The following is a 25701-nucleotide window of genomic DNA, read 5'->3' on the forward strand; positions in this document are numbered from 1 at the left end:
CAATAAATTCTGTCAACTTTATGTTTCTTCCACCATTAAACTGTACCCTTAACATCCTTTCTCACACCTGTTCCCCAGATATTGGTCCATATAAATTCAAGAACTCAAGGAATTCTTTTGGAGCATAACTACCTGAACATGTAGTGAAACATAAAATAAGTAACATATATTTCATCTCTCCATCATCTACAGATTTATGAATCACTTTTTTAGGACTTCTAACAATAATACAACCAGTTAAAAATGAGGATGACGTTCCCTTCTCAACTTATTCTTATTAACACAGATGAATTATTTAAATTAATTATTTAAAATCTAAGGGAAGACAGCCACCACTTAGTTAGCAAAAGTATTCAAGAGCCTAAAGAAGGAAGAAAAAAGTACTGTTTTTTTGTGTTTAAAACTCTAGGAAAGTCCAAAGGCAGTAGAGAGTTGAAATCTCTGTATGTTAGCTGTTTCTGAGTGACAGTTTTGAAGGCTCAAGGGAAAAAAAATTAATCACCAATGTGAGAAATAATACCAAGACAATAAATTAGCTATGTTTCAAATTCCACAAAGACCAAAGAAAGCAAAGATTTAATTAAATATGCATACACACATACATTCACACACATGTACTCACACATACACAAAACCAGATTGCCAAGGATGTGTGAATATGCAACTTAATGTGTAAATCTAGAACAAAAATTTAAAAAGAGATTTAACTCATAAGTGTAAAAGTAATTGACTAGGTCTGATTGTCTTTTAGGGGTAATAACAGAAAGCTGGGTACTGTTTATGGGGTGGGAGAAGAGGGAATGAGAAAGAGAGGAGAAAAAAAGAGAAAAGAGGGAGATGTATTCTGATCAACAGTAGTAGAAAACTAGCATAAATTTGTGGATTATTTAGCATTATCTCTAAATAGAGAACTTGGAATTTCTTTTCACTTGGACATAAAATTAAATTTGACTTTCAGACTTATGGAATTGAAATGGCAAGTTAATGGAGGTTCTACGTACTTAGAGTAACAACTTTATAATCACAGAATAATAGATGAAGTAGAAAGCTACCAAACAGAATTACGTAGATGAAATATCTGATTTTTAGACATGGAAAATAAAGTCAAGATTTTGAAATAATTTTTGTTATTCCACCAAGTGATTAGCTTTAAAAAGAAAAAGCTATTATTTTGAACCTAAATTCTTGAGTGATTATTTGGCTTTAGAATTTATGTTGGAGTCTTACTACAGATTCTCTTAAGTTTTGTTTATTTTTGTCATGAGAATTCTGAAAATTGTCACTATTTTTCAGGAAGCTCAGTTGGTTTATATGAAGTCATGAAGTATTGGTTGGATGGGATTGAAAATACAACCTACTATTTGATTCCAAATTTGGAATTTTTTAGACTATAATATGTTTATTAACTAATTATATCTATGATTCTGAAAATATGTTGAAAATACATCTAGGTATGGGACATCGGGGTGACCCAGTTGGTTGAGTGTTGGACTCTTGATTTCTGCTCAGGTCATGATCTCAGGGTCCTGTTATCCAGCCTTACATGTGGCTCCATCCTGGATGGAGAGTCTGCTTGTGATTGTCTCTCTCCCTCTCCCTCTAGTCCTGTCCCAGTCCTGTGCTCTCTCTCTCAAAATAAATAAATAAATAAATAAATAAATAAATAAATAAATAAAACAGTACATCTAAATACAATGTAATTAGTTATTTTCTATATCTACTTAGATCACAGACTAAGTAAACTTATAAACTGAATCTTTATAGAAAGTACAGAAACATCTTTGTATGAATTATTTTTTTTAATTCAAAAAAACTTCCATGGGACACAAAGTCACTAGCCAAAGTGCATATGGATTTAAATTTAGATGATGTCTCAAGTATTCTTATAATTTAACTTCACTTTAATGGAAAACATTAGATAGGAGTTCTTTTATAAAATGTTAAATTAAGGGGGAAAAGAGAAAGGCAAACCATAAAGGACTCTTAACTATAGGGAACAAACTGAGGGTTGTTAGAGGGGAGGTGGGTGGGGGATGGGCTAAATGGGTGATGGGTATTGTATTGAGCAGGGCACTAGTTGTGATGAGCACTGTGTACTGTATATAAGTGATGAATCACTAGATTCTACACCTGAAACCAATTTTACCATATATATTAACCAACTAGAATTAAATATATATAAAACTTGAAATAATAAATAAGTAAATAAATAAATATTAAACTAGCATATCTTTCGTGGTTTCATTTTCCTCTGTTTTCTTTAGCAACAATTCAGAATTTCTTCAGTCATAAATCAAATAGCACAGTTTAAGACTGTTTTAAAGCCTATAAATCTATTCTTAAGGGAGCCATGAATCCAGATTACAAACACTCACTTTCAAACTACTGAGTGAATTGATTTATTTTAAAATACCACTTTATTCCACAGACTGCTCAATAACCTTATGACATGAATAACTTCAATAAAAAAGTTGAGAGGAAGTTGAATTAGGTCATTTTGGAGTGTGTGTGTGTGTGTGTGTGTGTGTGTGTAGAGTGTGGAAAAGAATGTTTGATATTTATTGTGATCCTGACACTTCTTGACTTTCTGAAAACGATGAAAGTAATTAAAAGTAATTTTAGGCGTAGGAAACATTTTCTCATTTATAAAGCTGCCAATTCTTATTCTTTTGAAGAAATATTTTTAGCCTTTTTAAAAAACCATATTGTTTGATAAATATTTGGAGAATAATATAACTTTAAAAATAATAATGCCTTAAAATTATATGAAAATTATTGATTAGATTTATGAATTTTTTATTTCCTCATTGAACTGTATGAATATGCTCCTGAAAGCATTTCATATAAAATATATATTCATCCATTCAAATTGCTATAACAAATCACCATAGGCCGGGTAGCTTATAAACAACAGAAACTGATTGTTCACAGTTCTGGAGACTGGAAGTGGGAGATCAGGGTGGCAACATGGTCAGGTGAGGACCCCCTTCTGACTGCAGATTTCTCATTTGTTTAACCACAGGGCAGAAGGCGCTAGGGATCTCTCTGGGGTCTTTTTTCTAAGGTCATTTACCCCATTCATGAGGACTCCACACCTATGGCCTACTAAAACCATCACCTTTAGGGGTTAAGATTTTAACAAATTTTAAGATTTTAACATATTTTGAACATAACATTCAGATCAGACCATAACAATATGAAAATATCTTTTTTTTCATTCTCATAAGCATTAGTATTGTCTTGATTTTTCACATTAATAATTATATCAGTCTTCTGGTAATTAAAGTACAGAAACATCAAACCAGATTCCTCTCATTATTCATAGAAATGGTGAAGAATAATTTATAGAAGCAGGGTAGGGCAATAAACCTCCACTTTCAGTTATATATTGTTCTCATCTTCAAATTCATGAAACTTTAACCAAGGAATCTTTACCCCCAAGGGTTTGTTCTAGCACCTTGATTTCTTGTGAAATATGGTCACTGATAGAGAAAACTGCATCACAAATATGAGTCATTCCCTCTCTTTTTCGTACCCATTTCTCACTTTTATATAATCCCTCATAATTATTTCTTCTTCTTTTCTCTCTTTTATTGTCTCTTCATGCCAGATCATGAGCCATAATATTAACTAACATTTAGTAAGCATTTGCTGAGACAGGCACTATATTAATATTGCTCTTTTCAAGTATTATCTCTTAGATCTTCTGAAAAAACACTGTGGGCAAAGTAAAAATATAATTACTATTTTTCAGATAGGGAAATGGGGATAAACTTAGACAGTTTATGTAACCTGGAGCACTGAGCTGATTAAGTGGTGAGACATTGTACTTAAACCCAGGTCTCTCTGATGGCTAGCACACTTGCTTTAAAATTGTATCACTCTGACTCTAATTCAGGAAAAGGTCCTATGATTAAGGCACTTCTGTGTCTCCCAGCAAACTATTTCCACTAGATCATAGTGTGACACGTTCAAAACACAATAGAGTCAAATCAGATGATGAAATGACAGCAAGAAAGTATACTTATAAATGGACCTTTTTTAAAAAACACACAGGCATACACAATATTCCGTACCCAGGAATAGAATAACGAATGTTTATTTCCATTGAAATTGATATTGTCAAAAATCATTTTAACTTGAAATATTAACATTGTTATATGTGGAAATTTATAGTTGGCACATTTTCTTTATACATTAATGTACTATAGGAATTTGTAGGGCATTTCTTGAGGTAGAAGATGGGTATTATTATTATTCTCATTTTACATAGTGATTAAGCAGTTTTGTTGTAGGAACAAAGCTAGGAAGTATTCAAAATATCATTCAAATTTGTAATCTTACACATAAAATTCAGTGTCCTTTTCATTATGTCATATGGAAGGATGAGAGAAAGACCTACAAATTCCAAACACATAGAGAACAATCTATGTGTTGTCAGTTCATTTCTTAAAATTAACCCTAAAATCCTTCTAATTACTTTTTGCTGTACTTACAGTGAAATATACAAAGAAATGATACTTATTTTATTGAGTGACAAAAAGGCCTCTTGAATCCTATAGATTGTATGTATAAATCATGTTATTCTTTTCTAAAGGAAGTTCAAAACAATGATGAATAGGGTATTCAGTAATGTTTAACTAATATACATATAGACTTCATCTTTTAGATGCTTACTTGATACAATTCCTGGTATACATAACTAAGAAAAAGCATTCACAAAGACAAATAGTGTTTCATCCTCTACTTGAATTATGGGACTGGCAAGGCTACTATTTCCACATATATGTAGGAAATCAAACTATTACTCACAGAAGCCAATGACTAGAAAGATCACTTCAAATAAATGTAAAATTGTGATTAACTAAACTCTGCAAGACAAATGTCTAAATATGAATGTTTTCATTTTTGCTACAGAGTACATAAAAACTGAAACTACTGAACAAAGACTGATATTCTTTACTGATGGTAGATATTACTCAAGGGTTTATATATTTTTCTTTCACAGAAGAGGGTTTTCAGTATATTATCAGGTAGGTGAGACTAGTGGAAGTTAAGATTTATAAAGGTGTCCATTATTGTAAAACCATGCAGCTGTCTACATTTTAATACTTGCAGTTTAAATTCTATATATCAAATAAGTTTTCTGAAAATATTTAATAAAATGCTCTCTTATTGTGGAGACTTGAAAGTTAAACTGTTTTTAATATTGCTTACTGTTTTTAAACAGAAGTAGGGAAGAATATTTAAATTTTTCATTGAATTTAAGTGTGAGATAGTTTCATAGCTTGCCAGTAGGAATTGTACGCAAATCATTGACTGAGACTCCATAATTTATACTCACTTTTAAAGGATTTTATTGGATCTACCTCTTGACCTTAGTTAAATTGGTAATTTAAACTCTATTACTTTACAAGTTAACAAACATGCATATTAGAGCTGAATTTCAAACTTTAGTCAATAGAAGGGAAACAGAGTTGGCAGATTCATGAATGTTGGTGTCATGCACAGTATAATTCAGGAAGCTGTCCATTTGCATTTGCATGGTTTTAGTTAAGTAAGACTTCCTACTTTGAACTATGTTGCATTTCATTTAACTTTCTGGTATGAAAAGCAACAGTTTGAAACAGGAAGGTCTTATTTTTTAAGGGCCTACAATCAAAGGAAAGCTTCTTACTTTAAAATCAGATTTAGTAGTATAGAAGTAAATTAAAATAGACTTTCTGAATTTGTTCATTGTTTTTCCTTCCTCTGGAGAATAGCCTGATTTAAGTATTTTTGTGTGATTCTCGAATGCATTTGTGAAATTTAATATTTACATTTTTCACTTAGGATACTGAGAATGGTTCCTGAAATACGTTTTAATGTTTTAATCAAAAAAAGGTTTATGTGGTGAATAACTAATGTATGAATTAAATAATAAGAGCTTTTTATTTTCTTCTGGCTCAGAATAGTGAATTAAAAAAAAAAATCACATTTAACAAAGTTTCATCCCAATGCCATCTTTAGAAAAAGCAATAATTTAAAACCCTTTAAAAATATTGTTAATTCCAAAAGTAAAACAATTTTCATAATTTTTATTTAAATTTCATATAAAATACATTTGTAGGTTTAGAAAAGTCCATTACATTGACTTTATTTGAATTTAAATTTTTTTTGTTTATTTATGGTCCAAACAACTCTGCGAGCTAGTCATTTTATAGCAGGATGCATGAGAAGTTAAATCTTTTCATAAAACCATATACTGGAGATGCAAAGCTATTTTATCCGCTTCATATATAAGTTCAGTGTATTTTCAAATAATATTTTTAGTAACAGCAAAGTGAATCAATGATTATAATTTTGTTTTTTCTGTGAAAACTCTCATGAGATATATAATGATACCAAGTTATTGGCAAAATTATTAGCCTATCTCCAGTTTTCAACTGTTCCTAAAATAACTAACTATCAATATCCATTTCCTTTAAAGTCTCAGATATCCATCAGCGTAGAAGAGTGGGAAGACACCAAAGACTCCAAAGATCAAAGTCATCACCGAAGCAACCACCGCAACTCAACCTCCAGTGACCAGTCAGACCATCCCTTACTACGGAGAAAGAGCATGCAGTGGGCCCGAAGACTGAGCAGAAAAGGTCCAAAACACTCTGGTAAAACAGCTGAGAAAATAACCCAGCAGCGACTGAACCTCTACAGGAGGTCAGAAAGACAAGAGCTTGCTGAACTTGTGAAAAATAGAATGAAACACTTGGGTCTTTCTACAGTGGGATATGGTATGCTCTTTAAAAGTATTGTATGCTATGGACTTGTGATTCTTGCCATAGTCTTTGCATAGTTGGTTCCAATTTAGTAAGTTAAGAATCACATTTTTGTTTCACAGGCCAGTTTGAAGGAACTACTGAGACATATCTAATACAGAAAATTATAGTGATGACAGTGAAAGTAAATGCTAAAAGTGTTAAGTATTTGTCAGTTCTCTAGGCACTCTGCTAAACTTATTATGTGAATTATCTTAATTTTAATTTTCTCCAAAACTCTTCCATTTTAGAGAGAAGGAAACTTAGTCAATAACCTGTTAATTAGCTTCTTAATACCTTGTCTGATATTTAGATCCCATTCTGTCATGCGCGAGCTCTCTCTCTCTCTCTCTCTCTCTCACACACACACACACACACACACACACACACACACACCCAAACCACATCTTTTTCTAGAAACTGGTATAAAATGAATTTGAGGCATTGGCAAGTAACTAAATAGACCACACGCAAATGAACCAAAATGTTTCCATAAAATTTGTTTAGTTCCTTGTGGTCCAGAAACAAAAGTCTTCAAAAGCTTTAATTTGAAGCTCAAATACTACTTGATTTCATATAATATAGATCTGCATCAATAATTATTAAGTTCCTGTGTTGATCTATGATCGCCATAGAGACCAAAAAGCATAGCTTAAATAAATAATGCAAGGATAATTTTAAAATATATTGATTACTACTCTATGAATTTTATTTAAAAAAGAAATTTAGTCAACTTAGGGTAAAGCCAAATGATAAATAAAGCAGGTTTTGTTTTATATATATAACTTGAGTAAACCAGAAGCTAAGATAATATAAATATCTTGCAGGTTAAGGATAAAATGGAATGCATTCTATATTTGTCCCATCTCATCTTTATTATTAAAGTCTCAACTTGAAACAACGTATATAGGGAGAAATTTTAATTATTGAATTAGAGAGTTTAAAAGAAGTTAACCTTCAAGAACTATGCTAGGTTCTTTATGTGTATTTTTCTCATTACTCTTCATAATCCTGAGTGGATAGGTGTCCCACTTTACCCTAAGAATTTGAAGCTTAGAGCTTAAAGACCTTGTTCAAGGACATACAGTTGAAATGTGTTGGAGTCAAGATTCCATATATAATTGAAATAATTATTTATCACTTACTTAAATGTGATACAGACTCATCTATTACCAGTAATTTTAATATAATCACACACAGTCTTACATGAAGAGTAAATTCAAAGAAAAATAGATCTTCCTTTTAAAAACTATATTAATAGCTCTTTGCTAATGTGATGACAGTATGATTGTATTTCTTATAGAACTATAGTCCTTTATTTATGTGTACTTTTGTTAGTTATTATTCAGCTACTCTTTCTTTTTTCGGAAAGTTCTAGTAAATGATTGTTCATCCAAGTTCCAGCTGTGTTTCATGAACATTGTAACTCAAGTCTGGTCCTGTAAGCAGTGTGACAGATAACATTTGACTCTAAGAGACACAAAAATGCATGAACTGGATACATGGGAGAATCATCAGGGAACATATTATGTTTTTGCTAATGAAACTTCTATCAGGTACCTTGCATTTAGTTATTCTCTGTGTTGTGTGTTTTTCTTTTTTTTAATTTATAAATTTGTTAATTTAATTCTCACACTAACTCTTACAGAAAGGAAGAATGGATATTGTCCACCTTCTTTTTTTCTCTCTCTTTTCATCTTTCTTCCTCTCACTGTCCCATTCTAATCATCTATTCATCCCTAGGTCCATCAATCCATTCTAAGGCCATGCACTAGCCACATTTAATAACATAAAGATTATGAAAACAGGATTGGGATCTAACACATCGTGAGCTTCTGGACTTCTCCAAGTGTTCCTAACTCACAATAATTCATCCATGCAACAGATATTATTGGCCTACACTGGGAATAGAATAATGGTCTATTCACACAGGACCTCTGCCTTCGTGGAACTTATTTTCTAATATCAGCCAGTAGACTCACTGAATTATTTAACCTCTCTAAGCTTCTTTTTATCACTGTGAAATGGAATAATAATGTCTGTCTTACAAGTCTCTTGTGAGGGACAAATGGGATAATGAAGAATAATGTGCTGAGCCCAGAACTGGCATTCAGTTGACACCACCAATCTTCCATATACTGATTTAAGTACTACTGTATGTACATCTGTGCTTTACACATAAAAGGAGTAGGTTTTGTTTTTTTTTTGTTTGTTTGTTTTTGTTTTTCTTGGCCTACCTCAACCAAACCAAACCAAACCAAACCAAATTTTGCACCCTCAGGGCAATTTTGCCTCTACTGAGGATGCATGCTTTCAAACAATTTATTTTTTTATGTTTGCTTTCCTTCCTTGAGAGAAAGGGAATGTCTTACTCATCTTTTCATCTTTGTATCCCCAACATATCACACATTTCCTGACACATAGGAACCCAGTAACTGCACTTTGAATGCGTGAACAAATGGAGTGCTTACAGGTGAGAAAATAGGGTCTCAAATATAAATGATTTCCTAGCCTACTAGACAGTCAAGTCAGTACTCTAACTTAATACTTTTGATTCTGTGTCTCTTTATGTTCCCACTATACCACATGTTCTTTGTACATATCATCAATATTTTATAGTGATTTATAGTTGAAAAATGTTTTTACATACATTTTTAAAAATGCATGATGATTGATTTAACCATAAGTCATAATCTGCTTTTTTCTGAGTTAGGGATGACATGCTCCAAAAGAATGAATAGATTACTTTTGACCTCTTGGATATGAGACATCAAGGAGAGGGAAAGGGAAGAGTTAAAAGATGACTTTTGAGTGTTTTTGTTTGAGGAATTAAGCGTATGGTGGTGACGTTCTCTGAGCTTAGAAAAAGAAGACAAATATGTTGGGGTAAATATAAATTTAACTCAGTCCTAAGTAGGTGATGCTGTGAAAGAAGATGAATATCTGCTGTCTGGTTCTCAAGAAAAAGAAATGAGATGTTATATAGACTTGAGACTCTACATGCTGATAAAGCATGTGGATTTTAATTAAAATCATAGGAGTAGTTGAAATAACCACTGGTGAGGACTATAAGAGTACTTTGGAAAACATTTGAAGAATGTTAAGGGAAGAAATCTTTTTTAAAAACAAGAGACTGAAATGTCTAGAACTGAAATGCCCAAAATATGATAGTATGCTATTAATTGGTTACATGTTTTATCATGACATTGATCCTTTATGCTTTCAGAAGGCCATGTGGGGCCTGGGGTGGTCAGAGGCACTCCTCAGGCTGGTTACTTCCAGCCATAAGCAGTTTTGTCTGTTACCCCACTGTGAGTACAAATATCATTTCTTATGTGTACTATGATGTGAAAAAAATGTTGGAAAGTATTGGACTGAGATAATGATTGATAACATCAAAGAGTGTTATTGAGTATAGTGATAGATTATGGATGGACCTTGGTGAAAGTAGTATCAGTTAAATGGTATGTGTGCAAGCCAAATTTGAGTAGCTTGAGGAATGATATGAGGTAAGGATTTGAATATAGTGCATTTAAATATATTAGAAACCCCAAGGTATTGGAAATTTAATGTTCTATCTCATTGCTTTATCATTTATTGCTTCTATTGCTAAAGTCATGTCACAGTACAAGATAGATGTGGGAACTCCAATTATTTTGTCCGCATTGCATCAAGTAGGAAGGAGGGAGATACCAGAGAAGGAAAGATCTCTTCAGTTAAAACATACTGTTAAGTAACTGCACTCACCATTTTTGCTATGTCCCATTGGCAAGGAATATGTCTTATTTTTGGTGGCCCAAATCTAACGTTAAAGATGACGAGAAGAATTTCACTACTGAGAGACAACTATCTGTCTAGCATAGTAGATACTTTTTAAGAAGTTTCATTGTGAAGGAGAGGTGAGAATATGAAGCTAACTGATGAGAAAGTGGAGAGGGAAGAGAAACTGTTTGTTTTGAAGATCAGAGAGAAATGAGCATGTTTTTTAAGTTTGAGCCATTAATGAAGAAGTTGAAATACAAGAAAAAGATCCTAGTTGGAACCTTTTGCTTAAATAATTGGAAATGAGGAAATACTCGTGTTTTAAATGCAGTAAACTTGTAGGTGTTTTGACAGGAAGGTAAGTAACCTTTCATGTGATATTGCATAATATACATGATATGGCCAATATTATTTTCTAAATCTAAAAATTCAATTCTAGAACACATCTGGCCCAAAGATTTGAAAGATGGAATTTGAGGGACTCTGTATTTTGGTAAAATAGCTAAAGTGAAAATCTCCAAATTCTGCTTGCTTCCCATTGAATTTTTGGGAGAAATTTCTTCAATATAATTTCTAAAACTTCCTCTCAAAATTCATGGCATTGTATACAAACTAGCCATGTGTTTTTGGTACAAGTCACTATCGCCCTGAAATTCATGTTCTTTAACCATCAAATAAGGATAATAAAGTCTTCCTAAAGGGGTGTGGTATAAAATAATAAAATGTATGTAAAAAAAAACCTTTTTAATCTGTAAGCTACCTGCAAATATGAATAATTATACTTTTCTTTATGTTCATAGCTGGCACTATTCTTCAACAATCTATTTAGAATAGCTCTCACTTTCACAAAAAATTATTCTTTCTAACTTTTGACAGATTCTTAATGATTAGTTCACAGAATGGCACACACTATTAAGTATAAAGTGGCAAGTAAGTCTTCCCAGTGTGACTGCTCCTATGGGTGTTAACCAATTTTGACATGGATTGTAAGCTTCATACTGTTACTAGAAGATGAAATGCGAAGGTAGAAAAAAAAATAAAATCCTTTTAAGTGACAAAGAAATAACTAGTAGTTATCCACTGACTTTCATTACACCTATCAGAAGGTCTTAGTTTCTTTCTAAAGTAGATTTATAAATGCCTGAAATAATGGACAAATTAAACAAGTGCTGGTTTATTTTTTGTTTTTGTTTTTGTTTTTGTTTTGTTTTGTTTTTAGACAATAAGGAGACTTAATTCTTTCATTCTCTTTCTTATGGAAAGAAATAAGCAAAATTAACAAAAAGGATTATTATTCCAACCCAAAGGTATGATAGATAAGGTAATGGTATTAGCAGTAGTAGCCATAGTAATAGTAGTAATAGTAGTAGTAGTAGTAGTACTAGTAGCAGTCATCAACATCTCATACTTTTATAAACCAATTATCATTTTTATGTTTTAAAAAAATTTCCCCAAAATCTTAGTCAATAAGTCAGGCACCTTGTCTAGTATAATATCATTGATAAATTTTCCTAAAACAAATTACCAAAGGGGGAAAAGGTACCATAGGTAGATATTTCTTCTAGAATGTTTTGCAAGTTTTAGTACTTAGGAGGAATAATATGAATATCTGAGGTCACTGTAGCAACTTCATCAACAATTTAGTATTTCAAAAGAAATCAATATTAAATTTTTATTATTTTTGAAATGTATTATTTACCTTTTTCCAATAAAAATAAGTATAACAATATTGATATGCAAAGTCAATATGCTCCCAGTGTAGATTCCCAGAATATGGATGATTTTATGTTACTCTGTATTTCCAGAACTGATTCACATGAGATGGCAGTCAGAAACAGGAGGATATATAGATGTGCTTTTTTTATGTTCATCTCATTATGTATATAGAATATTAATAGAAAAAAACAAACTCAGTGGTTTTCTCAATAGATAAAGTAATGAAGCTTTCAAAGGGGGCAATTGTTTAGCTGATAATGATTTCTGGTAAATAGAACTATTTGGGCAATGAATTTTTCATATATCCCTAAATTAAGGCTATATAGTTTTGTTTCATGGATTTGTAACATGTTCTTCCCAGAACATTGATTTTTCAATGATATCAATATTTTTACATAAATTAACACCACAGTCAATTGCACTTAAATATACATATATTTTATCATTATGACTAGAAGTTCAAATGTGTTTTAGCATGTGTGTAAGAAAAATGTGGCCAATTTGAATAAAATGAAATATTTTTTACCATTGAGAAAAAAAGTTTATTGGTTGAATGAACTTCTTACTCAATATTTTTTAAGAGAGCTGAGAATGGCTTCCTAATTGCATTAAAATAACAAAAAGAAACTTCCAGTTATGATGACCATTTATCTTTTCAATTTAAATAACTAAAAACATATAGATCAATAGTGTGCAGACAGACTCTGGACAAAAGAAAGCATATAACTTTATTACTTGAGGAAAAAGAATCAAATGAGTTAAGCCTTATATAGGCTAGAAGGCAAGGAGGTGGACCCAAAATAAAATATACATATATATATATGAGCTTTCCCAGTAGAAAAATCTATTAAAGAAACAGGTCCAGAAAAATGTGAAGATTAAAGTAGTTATTACAGTATGGTTTATATGTTCAAGATGTTGAGGAACAGAAGGATGATAAGGAGAGAAACGAAAGATATAAAAGAGACCATACTGAACTTCATAGAGGTCAGAATTTATGATGCAGTATTCAAAATGAAATGTATGCTGGATGACATCAACATCAGGATAACTACTGCAGAAAAAAATATCAGTGAGCATAAAGCCATAGCAATAGACTATCTAAAATGCAGAAGAGAGAGGGTAAAAAACACTTGAAAAGATAAAGAGTGTTACTTACTGATGGGACAGTATAAAGTAGTCATGTAATTGGTGTCCCAAAAGGAAAGAAGTGAATGGATATTTGAAGAAATAATGACCAAAATTTTTCCAAATTTGATGGGAACTCTACTCAAGATCTTAGAAGCCCAGTGAAACTCAAGCCATGTAACAAATGAAATAATGCCAAGACATAGTATACAAAATTGCTGAAAGACTTCAAAAGGAGCCAGAGGAAAAAGTCACTTTATGAATGAAAAACAAATACACTTGACTCTTGAACAACACAGATTGAACTGTGCAGGTCCACTTATATGTGAATTGTTTTCAATAAATACTCATACAATAATCTAAATGTATTTTCTCATGATTTTCTTTAAAACATTTTTTCTCTAGCTTACTTTATTGTAAGAGAACAGTATAATACATATACAAATATATGTTAAGTGACTATTTATTTGTAAGGCCTTTAGTCAATAGTAGGCTATTGGTAGTCAAGTTTAGGGGAGTCATCTGTTACAAGCAGATTTTCTACTGCACAGGAAGTTGGCAACCCTAATTCTGCATTGTTCGAGGAGTAGCTGTACAAGGATGACAGCAGACTTTTTGACAGAAACTTTGCAAACCAAAACACAATAAAGGAACATCTTTGGAGTACTGAAAAAAAATAGTTTACCTAAAACTTTATACACAATAAAAATATATTTTTAAAATAAAAGCAAATAAAGACTGTTTTAGACAAACAAAAGGTGAGAGAAGTTGTCAACAACAGATCTACACTATGAAAAAAATATTAAAGGAAGTTCTTAAGACAGAAGAAATTTCATGCCCTGCAGAAATTTAGATCTAAAAAGAAATAGTTGGGGCAACTGGCTGGCTCAGTGAGAAGAACATGTGACTCTTGAACTTGGGGTTCTGGGTTCTGGCCCTATGTTGGATGTAGAGATTATTAAAAAACAAAGCAAAACAAAAGCCTTTAAAAAAAGATTAAAAAAATGTAAATATTGAGAAAATATCAAATTTATGTTTCTAATTTATGCATTTTATTTAAAGATAATTTTTTGCTAAAAATAATTAATTAAAATTAATTAATTTGCTAAAAATAATTAATTAAAATTAATTAATTATTTTGCTTAAAATAATTAATTTTTTTGCTAAAGATAATTAATTTGCTTATAACAAACTTTTTAAGATTTATAGAATTTATAGAATATATATATAATATATAGAATATATAGAAGCAAAAAGGTATGACAGTAATAACTCAAATAATAAGAATGGAATAATCAAGATATAATGTAGCAAGCTTGTTACACCACACATGAAGTGGCAGTTATTTAAGTGTAGCCACTGAGAAGTTCAAGCTGTATATTGTAAACCCTAGAGCAGGGATAACAAAGTATAGCACATCTGTTTTTGCTTTAAAAAAAAAAAAAAAAGCAACCATCCTTGCTTATTTATGTTCTATGGCCACTTTCACTTTACAGTGTAAACATAAATTTAATAAATGCAACAGATCATATGGCCCAAAAGCCTGAAATATTTACTACCTGACCCTTTACAGGAAAACATTTGCAACATATGACCAAGAGAAACTACAAAATAATTAAATCAAAGTGATACATTTAATAACCAATGATGCAAATAAATTAGAATAATTACAAAAAGAAATTTTTAAAATCTCAATTAATCTAAACAAGTAGAGAGGGTAGAGGAACAAAAAACTATATGGGACAAAACAACTAGCAAGAGGATAGATTTAAACCCAACTATACTGATATTTGCATTAAATATGAAGGGATTAAGCATTTCAATGAAAAGAAGTCATCATAATTAGATTAAAAGAGGCAACACTCAACTCCGTATTGTCTATAAACCCACCAAAAATTTAAAGAAACAAAGAGGTTAATAGTAAAAGCATAAAAATACATAATATCTTCAATTTTGAATTCTCTATCACATTAGAAAATTGCAAGTTGGTTTGGTTTTTTAATATTTATAAAAGGTAGTAGCTTTTAAAAGGTTAGGAAATACTGAATACTGTATTTTAAAAGGGAAATTGGGCCTAAAAGAGCTAGTTTTGTGTATGAAGCTAGTTTGGAGTAATTCTTGGCAGAGTTGAAACTGAACAGTTTCTGAAGCTTGACTTTATATAATGCTACTTGTTTCACTAATTTCTTAATTAACATACAATATGTTATTTGCTTCAGGGATACAGGTCTGTGAATCATCAGTATTACACAATTCAGAGCACTCACCATTTGTTTCATTAATTTTAAACAATTCTAGATTGTTCTAATTATAATCTTGTTTTCTTAATGGTTTATATGAAGTGAGGTTAAGAGAGTCCTGATTTTTATCTTGTGTATCATAAAATAGTTCTAAATTATTAGAAGGTAATAAGAATTATTTTAAATAGAGGTTATTAAATAGAATGATTCTTTTACCCTTACCTCTAACCACTTCCCCCAACCCCCCAAATAGACTGGTAAATTCTGTAAATTGACAAAATAGCTGTACTCATAAGCATAGCTTGTTACTAAACTGAAACATGAGCAAATCAGGTCAGCACTATAAAACTAGCTAGTTTTATAGCTGGATAACACGTAACATGCTTAGAAGTTCAGAAGAGGGAAAAATTAAATCATGGGTGGGCTTTGCTATTACTGATTATTTGGATTATTGGACTATGTAGAAGTAAGCACTGTGCAACTGGGAGTATTTATTTTCCTCAATAAGGTATTTCTTGGAGTGACTGAAGAAAAATATACCATCAGTCTAGTACAACATCAATTTCTTCATCTTTATTTGCTTTTCTCATCAGCATATATGCTGCTGTATCTGCTGTTGTACTCATTCATCCATATATGCTGCTGTATCTCCCTTCTAAAACAATCTCAGTCTCTCCTTTCCTCCCTCCCTCATTCCTCCCTTCCTTCTTCCCTCTCTCCACCTTCACTCTCTCAGGTTCTCTAGCTATCTTTTCTTCTCTCCTTCCAAATATCCTCCATTTCCATTGCTCCCAAGCCGCCATCATCTTTCACCTGGGTCTCTGTACTGTTCATCTACTCTTCTTGAACCCAGATTTGAGCCCTAAAGTCCATTTCCCACAGAGCAGCCACGTGAAGTAATATATTCATAGGAAATTAGATTATACCACTCAGTCTCCCACCCTTGTAACCCTCTCATGGCTTCCCATTGCTTTTATAATAAAATTTGAGCTTCTGATCAAGGTCTATAAAGCGCTAAAGGATCTGGTCCTAGTTTGACTTTCAACATTATCCCCAGTTAATCTCCTTCTTTGTCACTTTAGTCCATCCTCAAGGGCCTGTTTTCTGCAATTTTAACTGAGCTTCCCATTGCTGTTCTCTTTGAACACTTTTCTTTCCTGTCTTTGCATGCTAACACCTTCATATTTCCATACCTAGATGGTTATTCTTTACAAGTTATGGATGGATTTTGCCACTACAATAATAATGAGAAACCTTTATACAGCACTTGATATAAATCAGGTACCGATTCTAAGAACTGTATGTTTATAGTGTTACTTTTAAATTATCTTTATTATTCATTTATAATTTAATTTGAACAATAACCTATAAGATAGCACTACTGTTTCCTCCATTTTACAGCACAAGAAATTAAAACTAAGCACAAGAGCTTAAAAGAAATTAAGTAATTGGCCTAAGGCCTCAGCATGAGTAATTGGAAAAGCTGGATTTTAATGCAGGCACTCTGGTTTCAGAATCTACATTCTTGACTGAGTCTCTTATTGATACCTTTGTATTATTTAAACGTCTCTTTAATTACATAACACATAATGGATATGTTTTTGGAAATATTTAGTGAAACCTACATCAATGTATATAAAATTTAAATTTCTTTCTGATAAAATTTATTCTCCTTATGTGAAAATACTCTTAAAATTTGTCAACAGGAACTATTTTGTAAGAGCAGTAGGAGGACAAAAAGGATAAATCTTTTTCCTTTCTTAATGGGATCTACTGACATGAAATATTCTAAGCAGAATATTTGCTCTATGTAGATTTTGATTGAATAATTGCATATGCTAATTAATACAGCAAAATAAATTTATTGGTAAATAGTATTAGAAATTTTTTTAATTTGACAATTTTTTTTTGAATTTGACAATGTCTTATAACATTTTCAATATTCTGGTACACTTATTTTAATTTTTCACAAGAATAGCTTCATTTAAGATAATTATATCAATGAGGAAGTAATTTCAGCAAAACAATATAAATATATAATGATACAATGATTTTTATTTTGCCAGGGTCAGAGATTGTTAGGAACACATTGAATATGCTCACAACAGATTTCTTAGCACATATTTTCCTGATAGGAAATAAAATATTGATTCTGGTTCATGAACCAAATATTCCAAGGCAATTTTATTTTATTCATTAAATATGTTGTAGTTTTGGTAATAAAGAGCCTTATTTAATTTACTGGGACTTTGTCACCACCAATGATGATGATGGTGGTGATGATTATGATTATGGCAGGAAACCTACCACAGTTTCCCTTCCAGAATTCAGAAATAACAAATAAATATAAGGAATGGCCAGTAGAGACAATAATACCAGACCTGGCGGTGATAAAACTAGATCATGGAATATAGTTTTGATATGTGACCACAACCACAGTAGATCTTTAAAAACTTGCTTCCTAATTCTTAACCACAGAGTCACAAAGAGGAGAGTAAACTGCTGAACTTCCCAACAAAACAGACCAGAATTAACTCTACAGCAAGGCAGACATGAAAGACAAAGAGAGAATAACTTTGAACTCAGCCATTTATTTTAATTTCTTTTAACCTAACACTGAGGAGAAATCAGTGAGGGGGTGTGCGTGGGGGGGGAAGAAACCAGGAGTGTGATGAATTCTGATTGTGTAACCCATGTCTTGATATATATCATACGGGATCACTGAATTGAGCACATTAACATTTCCTTCAATTTCTGGAATTTCCTTCAATTTCTGGAATTTTTCATCTTTCATGGAAAGATGAAAATCTTCAGAATGATAAATAAAACAGATTATTTGAGCAGAAAAAATTATCAACGCAATAGTTATAACTACTACTGTAAAGTTCTCAGTTATTTCCACAGTTTTTACACCTGTAACAGGCAAACCAAGTCACTGATATATCTTGACTTCATGCCAGAAGGCAAATGAGTACAACATTATGTTAATAATCAAGGAGAAGGGTTGGGTATTGATATTGACTGAGAAGTTATTTGTGTAAAATTGTTTTCTTTAATGCCATTGTTTAACATTGTTCACTGTTTATATGAGAAATTTCAATAATGCCACTGTTTATATAAGAAGTTGAGTTATACATACCCAAATGAGGTGGAGATTCTCTACTAGACCTGTTTTATTTTGGGTAGCCTGCTTAAGTCTCTAGGATGTACTATCGATCTGTTCCTTTGTATGGCACTTGTGGATATTCTCATAAGGGGAAAGTTTCTCAAAAAGTATAGATAAATCAAAATTCCTTTTTATCTAGAAAAGGAATCTTGGTCACCGCCTGCCCGTATAATATGTTTTGAGTTGGAATTTTACCTTATTTAAAGTAAGCTCATCATATTATATTCATTAGAATTCTGAGCTCCAACTGTTTGAATTAGCCATTTACCCCCAAGTATAATGGACTTATAATGGATTTAAAATACAGTATACAAGTGAAAATACAGAATTCTCAGTTAAATTTGAATATCAGATAAACAACATAAAAATGTTTTAGTATAAGAATGCCACAAACAGTATTCGGGACATATTTATACCAAAAATTATTAGTTTTTATCTGAAATTCAGATTTTACCAGGCATTCTCTATATGGCCCAACAACGTTTATCCATCTGCCAGGATACTGTTCCTTGTGTCCGCCCTAGAGATATGCAACCAAATATGTTCCTTTTTTTAATATAAATTTGATGATTTTATGATTATAATAGTTTTACTTGCAAACTTATGGTACGTTTGATTATACTGCAGTTTATCTTCCTTGTAAGATAAGGATTTTCATGTATAGTCTTTAAAAATTGGACACATCTGCATGACAACTTAAACTATCATAACTGAAAATATTATTAAATTTTACACATTCAAGTGATAAGTTTCTAGTTAGATGAACACAGTGGTAGACATTATTTAGCAAAAATGATATCTATTTTCCAGTGCAGGAAATTATCAGTCAACTATGTTGGCCTAAAAAAAGACCTTTATTTTAACTTTATGCATTTGAGTACTATGTAACTCCATTGGTATGAAATATATTTTTAGACTTTGGATCAAACTGGAACAAAATTTAGTACCTTGTTTTAGAAACCAAGCTTATCTGTAACTGAAGTGGGTAGAAGGATACTATGTGTGGCTCTAGAGCAGGATTTTAAACAGTACCCTCACAGCCTAAAAATGTCACCCTTGAGAGGATTAATGTTTATTGAAGTACATGTCCATGTGGTTTTATATTTACATCTTATCAGGATTTGAACTTTGACAGATAAAAAATTGAGATTTCAAAGCTGTTTTATTTTTCAGCATCCTATATAATACCAAGTTAGCTCTTCAAACTTGAAGAGTGACAATGTCTTCAGAGTGAATTGAAAAAATTAAAAAGACAAAGCCTTTTATTTTAAAAATACATATGGTTTTAGAGAAACAACAAAAAATTTAGTAATACACCTCCCTTGAAACTTACAGTTAATTCTGTTCTACAGTATTCTTTGTATTTTGCAAAAGCATTAGCATAACTTATATCAGATATATCCTATAACAATGCAAAACATATTTAGAGCCTTCAAGCTTTTTAGATACATTTCTGTTCTGTTTTTTAAACAGAATGTCATCACATGATTTTTCACAGCATTTCCCGTATGCATATTCATATCTGGGATGGCCATCTATAACCACAATTATTTTTTATAATTGAAAAGGCATAATAAATTAATGAACATCTTGTCTAGATAGTTCTTTAATAGAAATATTTTTTCAGTGTAATAGCTTAAAGGGTAGAATATAACTGTAGTTGTTCTGAACAGAGTTAGATACTTTATTTTTATCATCTGTTGGAACAAAAAATGAGTACCTGTCAGATATTTCCAATGACAGTCATTTGAAAATAGTCAAAGTTATGTACACAATCATGCTGTGGGCAAAACTATGGCAAGTTCTCATGGACAGGTATATGGTTTGAAGATTAGATGCTCTACAGTAATTCCTGTAATCTTCTGTAAGTAGTATAACAAACTTGGCATTTATTTATCTTCTAGATGAAATGAATGATCATCAAAGTACCCTCTCCTACATCCTGATTAACCCGTCTCCAGATACCAGACTGGAGCTGAATGATGTTGTGTAAGTTCATCTCCTATTTCACATAAGTCATTTATTTTTAGGAAACTAGTAATTTATTTATTTCTATATTTTTGTTTCTACCTCTTGTGTCATAAATGCTTAGAAACTGCCAGTCTAATTTCTATGTTCAATAAACAAATGAATTTTATGTATTTCTATGTATAATATTATAAAAAAGCATTGTAGAATTGTAGAGGTATAAAAGAAGGAAGTAGCAGCAGGAATTCTGTACTTCTGAGCTCATATATATTTGGAGAAATAAAAGAAAATATGCAGTATAATAAGAGAACAGCTCAGAGAAAAACCTGAAATACTACATTGTCTAGTTTTAAATACCTGAGAGTTCCCAAAAGCTCTAAGTAAAATAAGTCAGAATACTTACTAGGAAAATGTCTATGGTAGTAACCTGATTAATCAAAAACTGTGCCATGCATGTACAATTGCATTAGTGTTTCCTTAAAAGTGCGATATAGAGATAAGACATTTTTCCTGATTTCAAAGTCTTACACTTTAACAAACTACAATTTAAACATAAAAAATTTGATAGCAATATATAATATGACTTTATTACTAATGAATTAAGCACCAACTGAGTGAAACAGTGTTTTTCTGATTTCAAAGAGGAAGACATTATTGTGAGTTACAGTGATTACAGAGGATATGAGGATTTGAACCAGACTTTGAAAGGTAAATAAGATTTGTGTAGGTGGAAAGCACAGGATGTTCTAGAGCAAGGAGCTGCATAATGTGCTTCTTTTGTTAACACTAGACAGTCCAGTTTGATCCTAGTAAAAAAGCTTTGTATTACTAACATCTCTGTTGTTCACTAAACATAATATTGGAGATGTATATTGAACCCGACTCTGGGGGTACTTTAGGTAACAAAATAGGTTTAAACTCAGTTTAAACCTTATAGGCAATGGGAAGTACTTAGATATATGAACAAGAAAGTAGCAAGATTTTAGAAAAGGCATTTTGATAGTTAATGGTGTAAGCCTAAGGGAGAAATATCTAATATGGATTTGCCCTTGAGGTCCATTGTCCTGAGGCGGAGCAGGATCAAGAGCTGCTGAGCTAGGGTAGCTAATTCCAGATTGCACTACTGATGTAGTACAAACACCAAAGATCCAAAAGCCTTGGTGGGTGTGAGGTCAACAGGATGTGTTTGTATCTATAATCAGGAAAATCAGTAATAAAGTCAGAGACTGGTAGGACTGAGAGTATTCTGTGATACAGAACACAAGATAGATCTATGCAAGTGGTTTAAAGCTAAAGCTAGTAATATACCAAGAATTAGAAGGCTGCCTTTATATATTTTGTGGGGTATGTTGGCTGGAATGGAAAGGATATATGTATTTGAAAGAGCTTTGCAAGAAACAGTTGAATTGATTGACAGCATGGATTAAGACTGAAACAGATACGAAAATAGGGAAACTAGGCAAATTGCTGTTAGGCAAGTGTGCGAAAGATAAGAATCTCTCATAGCATTAAGATAATGGATTGTAGAGGAGGCTTCTGTGTATATACACTTATGAAGGCAAAGAGTAAGACCTGTTATTGGTGTGGGAGTTGGAAAAGAAGAAGTGTAATATGGCTTTAAGATTCCAAAACTATAGAGAACCCAGAAATGGACCCACAACTATATAGTCAACTAACCTTTGACTAAGGAGGAAAGAATATCCAATGGAAAAAAAGGCAGTCTCTTCAACAAATGGTTGGGAAAACTGGACAGCAACATGCAGAAGAATGAAACTGGACCACTTTCTTATACCATACACAAAAATAAATCAAAATGGATGAAATGTTAGACAGAAAACCATCAAAATCCTAGGGGAGAACACATGCAGCAACATTTTTGACCTCAGCCCATAGCAACTTATTAGACACATCACTGGAAGGAAGGGAAACAAAAGCAAAAATGAACTATTGGACTTCATCAGTGTAAAAAATCTTCCATACGGCAAAGGAAACAATCCACAAAACTAAAAGGTGGCAATGGGGGAAGATATTTGCAAATAGCATATCTGATAAAGGTTCCAAAATCTATAAAGAACTTACACCCAAAATACAAATACTCCAGTTAAGAAATGAGCAGAAAACATGAATAAATGCTTTTCCAAAAAAGACATCCAGATAGCTAACAGATACACAAAAAGATGCTCAAAATCAGTCATCAGATGGCTAAAATTAACAACACAAGAAACAACAGATGTTGGCAAGGAGGTGGAGAAAGGGAAAATTCTTGCACTCTTGAAGGGAATGTTAACTGGTGCAGCCACTCTGGAGAACAGTATGGAGGTTCCTCAAAAAGTTAAAAGTAGAACTACCCTAGGCTCCAACAATTGCACTACTAGATATTTACCTAAAGGATAAAAAAAAAAATACAGATTTGAAGGGGTACCTGCACCCCAATGTTTTTAACAGTATTATCAACAATAGCCAAACTGTGGAGAGAGCCCAAATGAATGGATAAAGATGATGTGGGGTGTGTGTGGTGTGTGTGTGTGTGTGTGTGTGTGTGTGTAATGGAATATTATTCAGCCTTCAAAAGGAATGAAATCTTGCCATTTGCAAAGATGTGGATAGAGCTAGAGTGTATTATGCTAAATGAGATAAGTCAGCCAGAGAAAGACAAATATCATATGATCTCACTCATGTGGAATTTAAGAAGGAAAACAGATGAACATATGGGAAGGGGAGGAAAGAAAAAAAGGAGAGAGGGAAAGAAGCCATTAGTGACTTTTAATGAAAGAGAACAAACTGAGGGTTGATGGAGAGAGGTGCGGGGGAGGTGGGCTAGATAGGTGATAGGCATTAAAGAGGGCACGGCTGTGTTGAGCACTGGGTGTTGTATGTAAGTGATGAATCAATGTAGTCTCCTCCAGAAATCAATATTAACACTGTATATTAACTAACAAAATTAAAAAAAAAAAAAATTCAATTCTATCTGATGGCCAAATAAATAAATAAATGCTGGTTCACTGAAGCAAGTCAGAATAGGAAGGCAGTTTTCTGGGAAGAAAAAGAGGAATTGTTGGCTGTGGGGAAAAAAAAGAAATGATGAGTTTTCTACTATGAATAAATCTGATATGAACATCCAAAAAAAAAAAAAAAAGATGATGAACTAGAGTTTAGATACATCATTCAATGTGTTACATGGAAATGTCTAGAAAGCATATAGAAATATATAGTACTGGAGCTTTGAAGAGAAGCTAGTTATGTAGGAAATACTGATTTTTCATCTTCCAGATGAACAAAGCTAAAAAAAAAAAATTATTTTAGGGGAGAAAGGTAAGTATGTTTCAAAGACTTCTTAGGAAAACACCTCAGCAGGAATAACTTTAACCCCAAATCAGTGTGAAAACAATTTATAATGCACCTCACATACAATTAATTAATTTAATTAATTTTAAAAAATAACTAATTTAAAAATAAGGAGCATACCTCAATATAATAAAAGCCATATACAATAAATTCATTGTTAACATTATAATAAATGAGAAAAAATTGAGTTTCCTTCAAGATCAGGTATAAGACAAGGTTGCCCCCTCTCAATTTTCCTGTTCCATTTAGTACTAGAAGTCCTACCTAGAGTATTTAGATATGACAAAGAAATAAAAAGTATCCAAATCAGAAAGAAGTAAAATTGTCACCATTTGCTGAAGACATGATCTTCTATAAAGAAAATTCCAAAGGGTCAATTAAAAATATGTTTACCTTAATGATTTCAGTAATGTGGCAGATTACAAAATCAACTTACAGAAATCAGTGGCATTCCTTTACACAAATGATGCAGCATCAAAAAAAGAAATAAAACCATCCTATTCACAACAGCATCCAAAACAATAAAATATTTAGGAAAAAATTTAAACAAAGGAGTGAAAGATCTGTACGTGAAAACTACAAAACTTTGCAGAAAGAAATCAAACAAGACACAAAGAAATGGAAAGATTTCCTGTGTTCCTGGAGTAGAAGGATAAATATTGATAAAATGGCCATGCTACCCAAAGCCATATACAGACTCAACAAAATTCCTGTCAAAATCTCAAAGCAATCTTCACAGAATTAGAAGAAACAAGACTAGAATTCATGTGGAACTGCAAAGAATCTTAACTAGCCAAAGCAGTCCTGAGAGAAAATGAACAAAGCCAAAGGTATCACATTTTCAAACTATACTACAAAGCCATAGTAAAAAAAAAAGTATGGTGCAGCACAAAAATAGACACACAGATCAATGGAATAGAATAGAGAGCCCAGAATTAAAACCTAGTATGTGTGGTCAACTAATATTTGACAGAAGAAGCTAGGAACACCCAATGGGGGAAGGAAAGTCTCTTCAAAAATTGATGCTGGGGAAACTGGAGAAGCATATACAGAATAATGAAATTAGATTCCTATCTCATACCACTAAAAAAAATAAAACCCTCAAAATGGATCCAAGACTTAAATATAAGACCTTATATCATAAAACTTCTAGAAGAAAACAGTGAAGAAACTCACTGATATTGGTCTTGGCAATGATATTTTGGTCATAATGCCAAAAGCACAGACTAAGCAAAATCAACAAATGGGACTACATCAAACTCAAAAGCTTCTGCACAACAAAAGAAACAATCAACAAAATGAAACAACAGCTTACAGAATGGGAGAAAAGTTTTGCAAACCATATCTTAGATAAGGGGTTGATATCCAAAATATATAAAGAACTAACAGAACTTATTAACAAAGAAGCAAACAATCAAATTTGAAAATGGGCAGAAACTAGTTTCCAGAAGACACGAAAATGCCCAGTGCCATGGAAAGATGCCCAGCCTTATTGATCGTCAAGGAAATGCAAATAAAAATGACAATGAGGGGAGGAGTCAAGATGGCGGAGAAGTAGCAGGCTGAGACTACTTCAGGTAGC

General features: G+C 32.1%; 1 protein-coding gene across 3 annotated transcripts in view; it reads left to right on the forward strand.

Moving 5' to 3' along the window:
• LOC111151086 (potassium sodium-activated channel subfamily T member 2) overlaps window positions 1-25701 on the forward strand; it is a 349819-nt gene that overhangs the window by 316670 nt on the left and 7448 nt on the right. For all 3 annotated transcript variants that reach the window (XM_022508845.1, XM_022508846.1, XM_022508847.1), the window contains 2 exons: window positions 6470-6770; window positions 20711-20795. In XM_022508845.1, coding sequence (XP_022364553.1) covers window positions 6470-6770; window positions 20711-20795 — 386 coding nt within the window. The remainder of the gene's footprint in view (window positions 1-6469; window positions 6771-20710; window positions 20796-25701) is intronic.

This window comes from Enhydra lutris, unplaced genomic scaffold (genome assembly GCF_002288905.1).
Source record: "Enhydra lutris kenyoni isolate GAN:26980312 unplaced genomic scaffold, ASM228890v2 scaffoldscaffold25, whole genome shotgun sequence".
NCBI classification, from domain to species: Eukaryota; Metazoa; Chordata; class Mammalia; order Carnivora; family Mustelidae; genus Enhydra; species Enhydra lutris.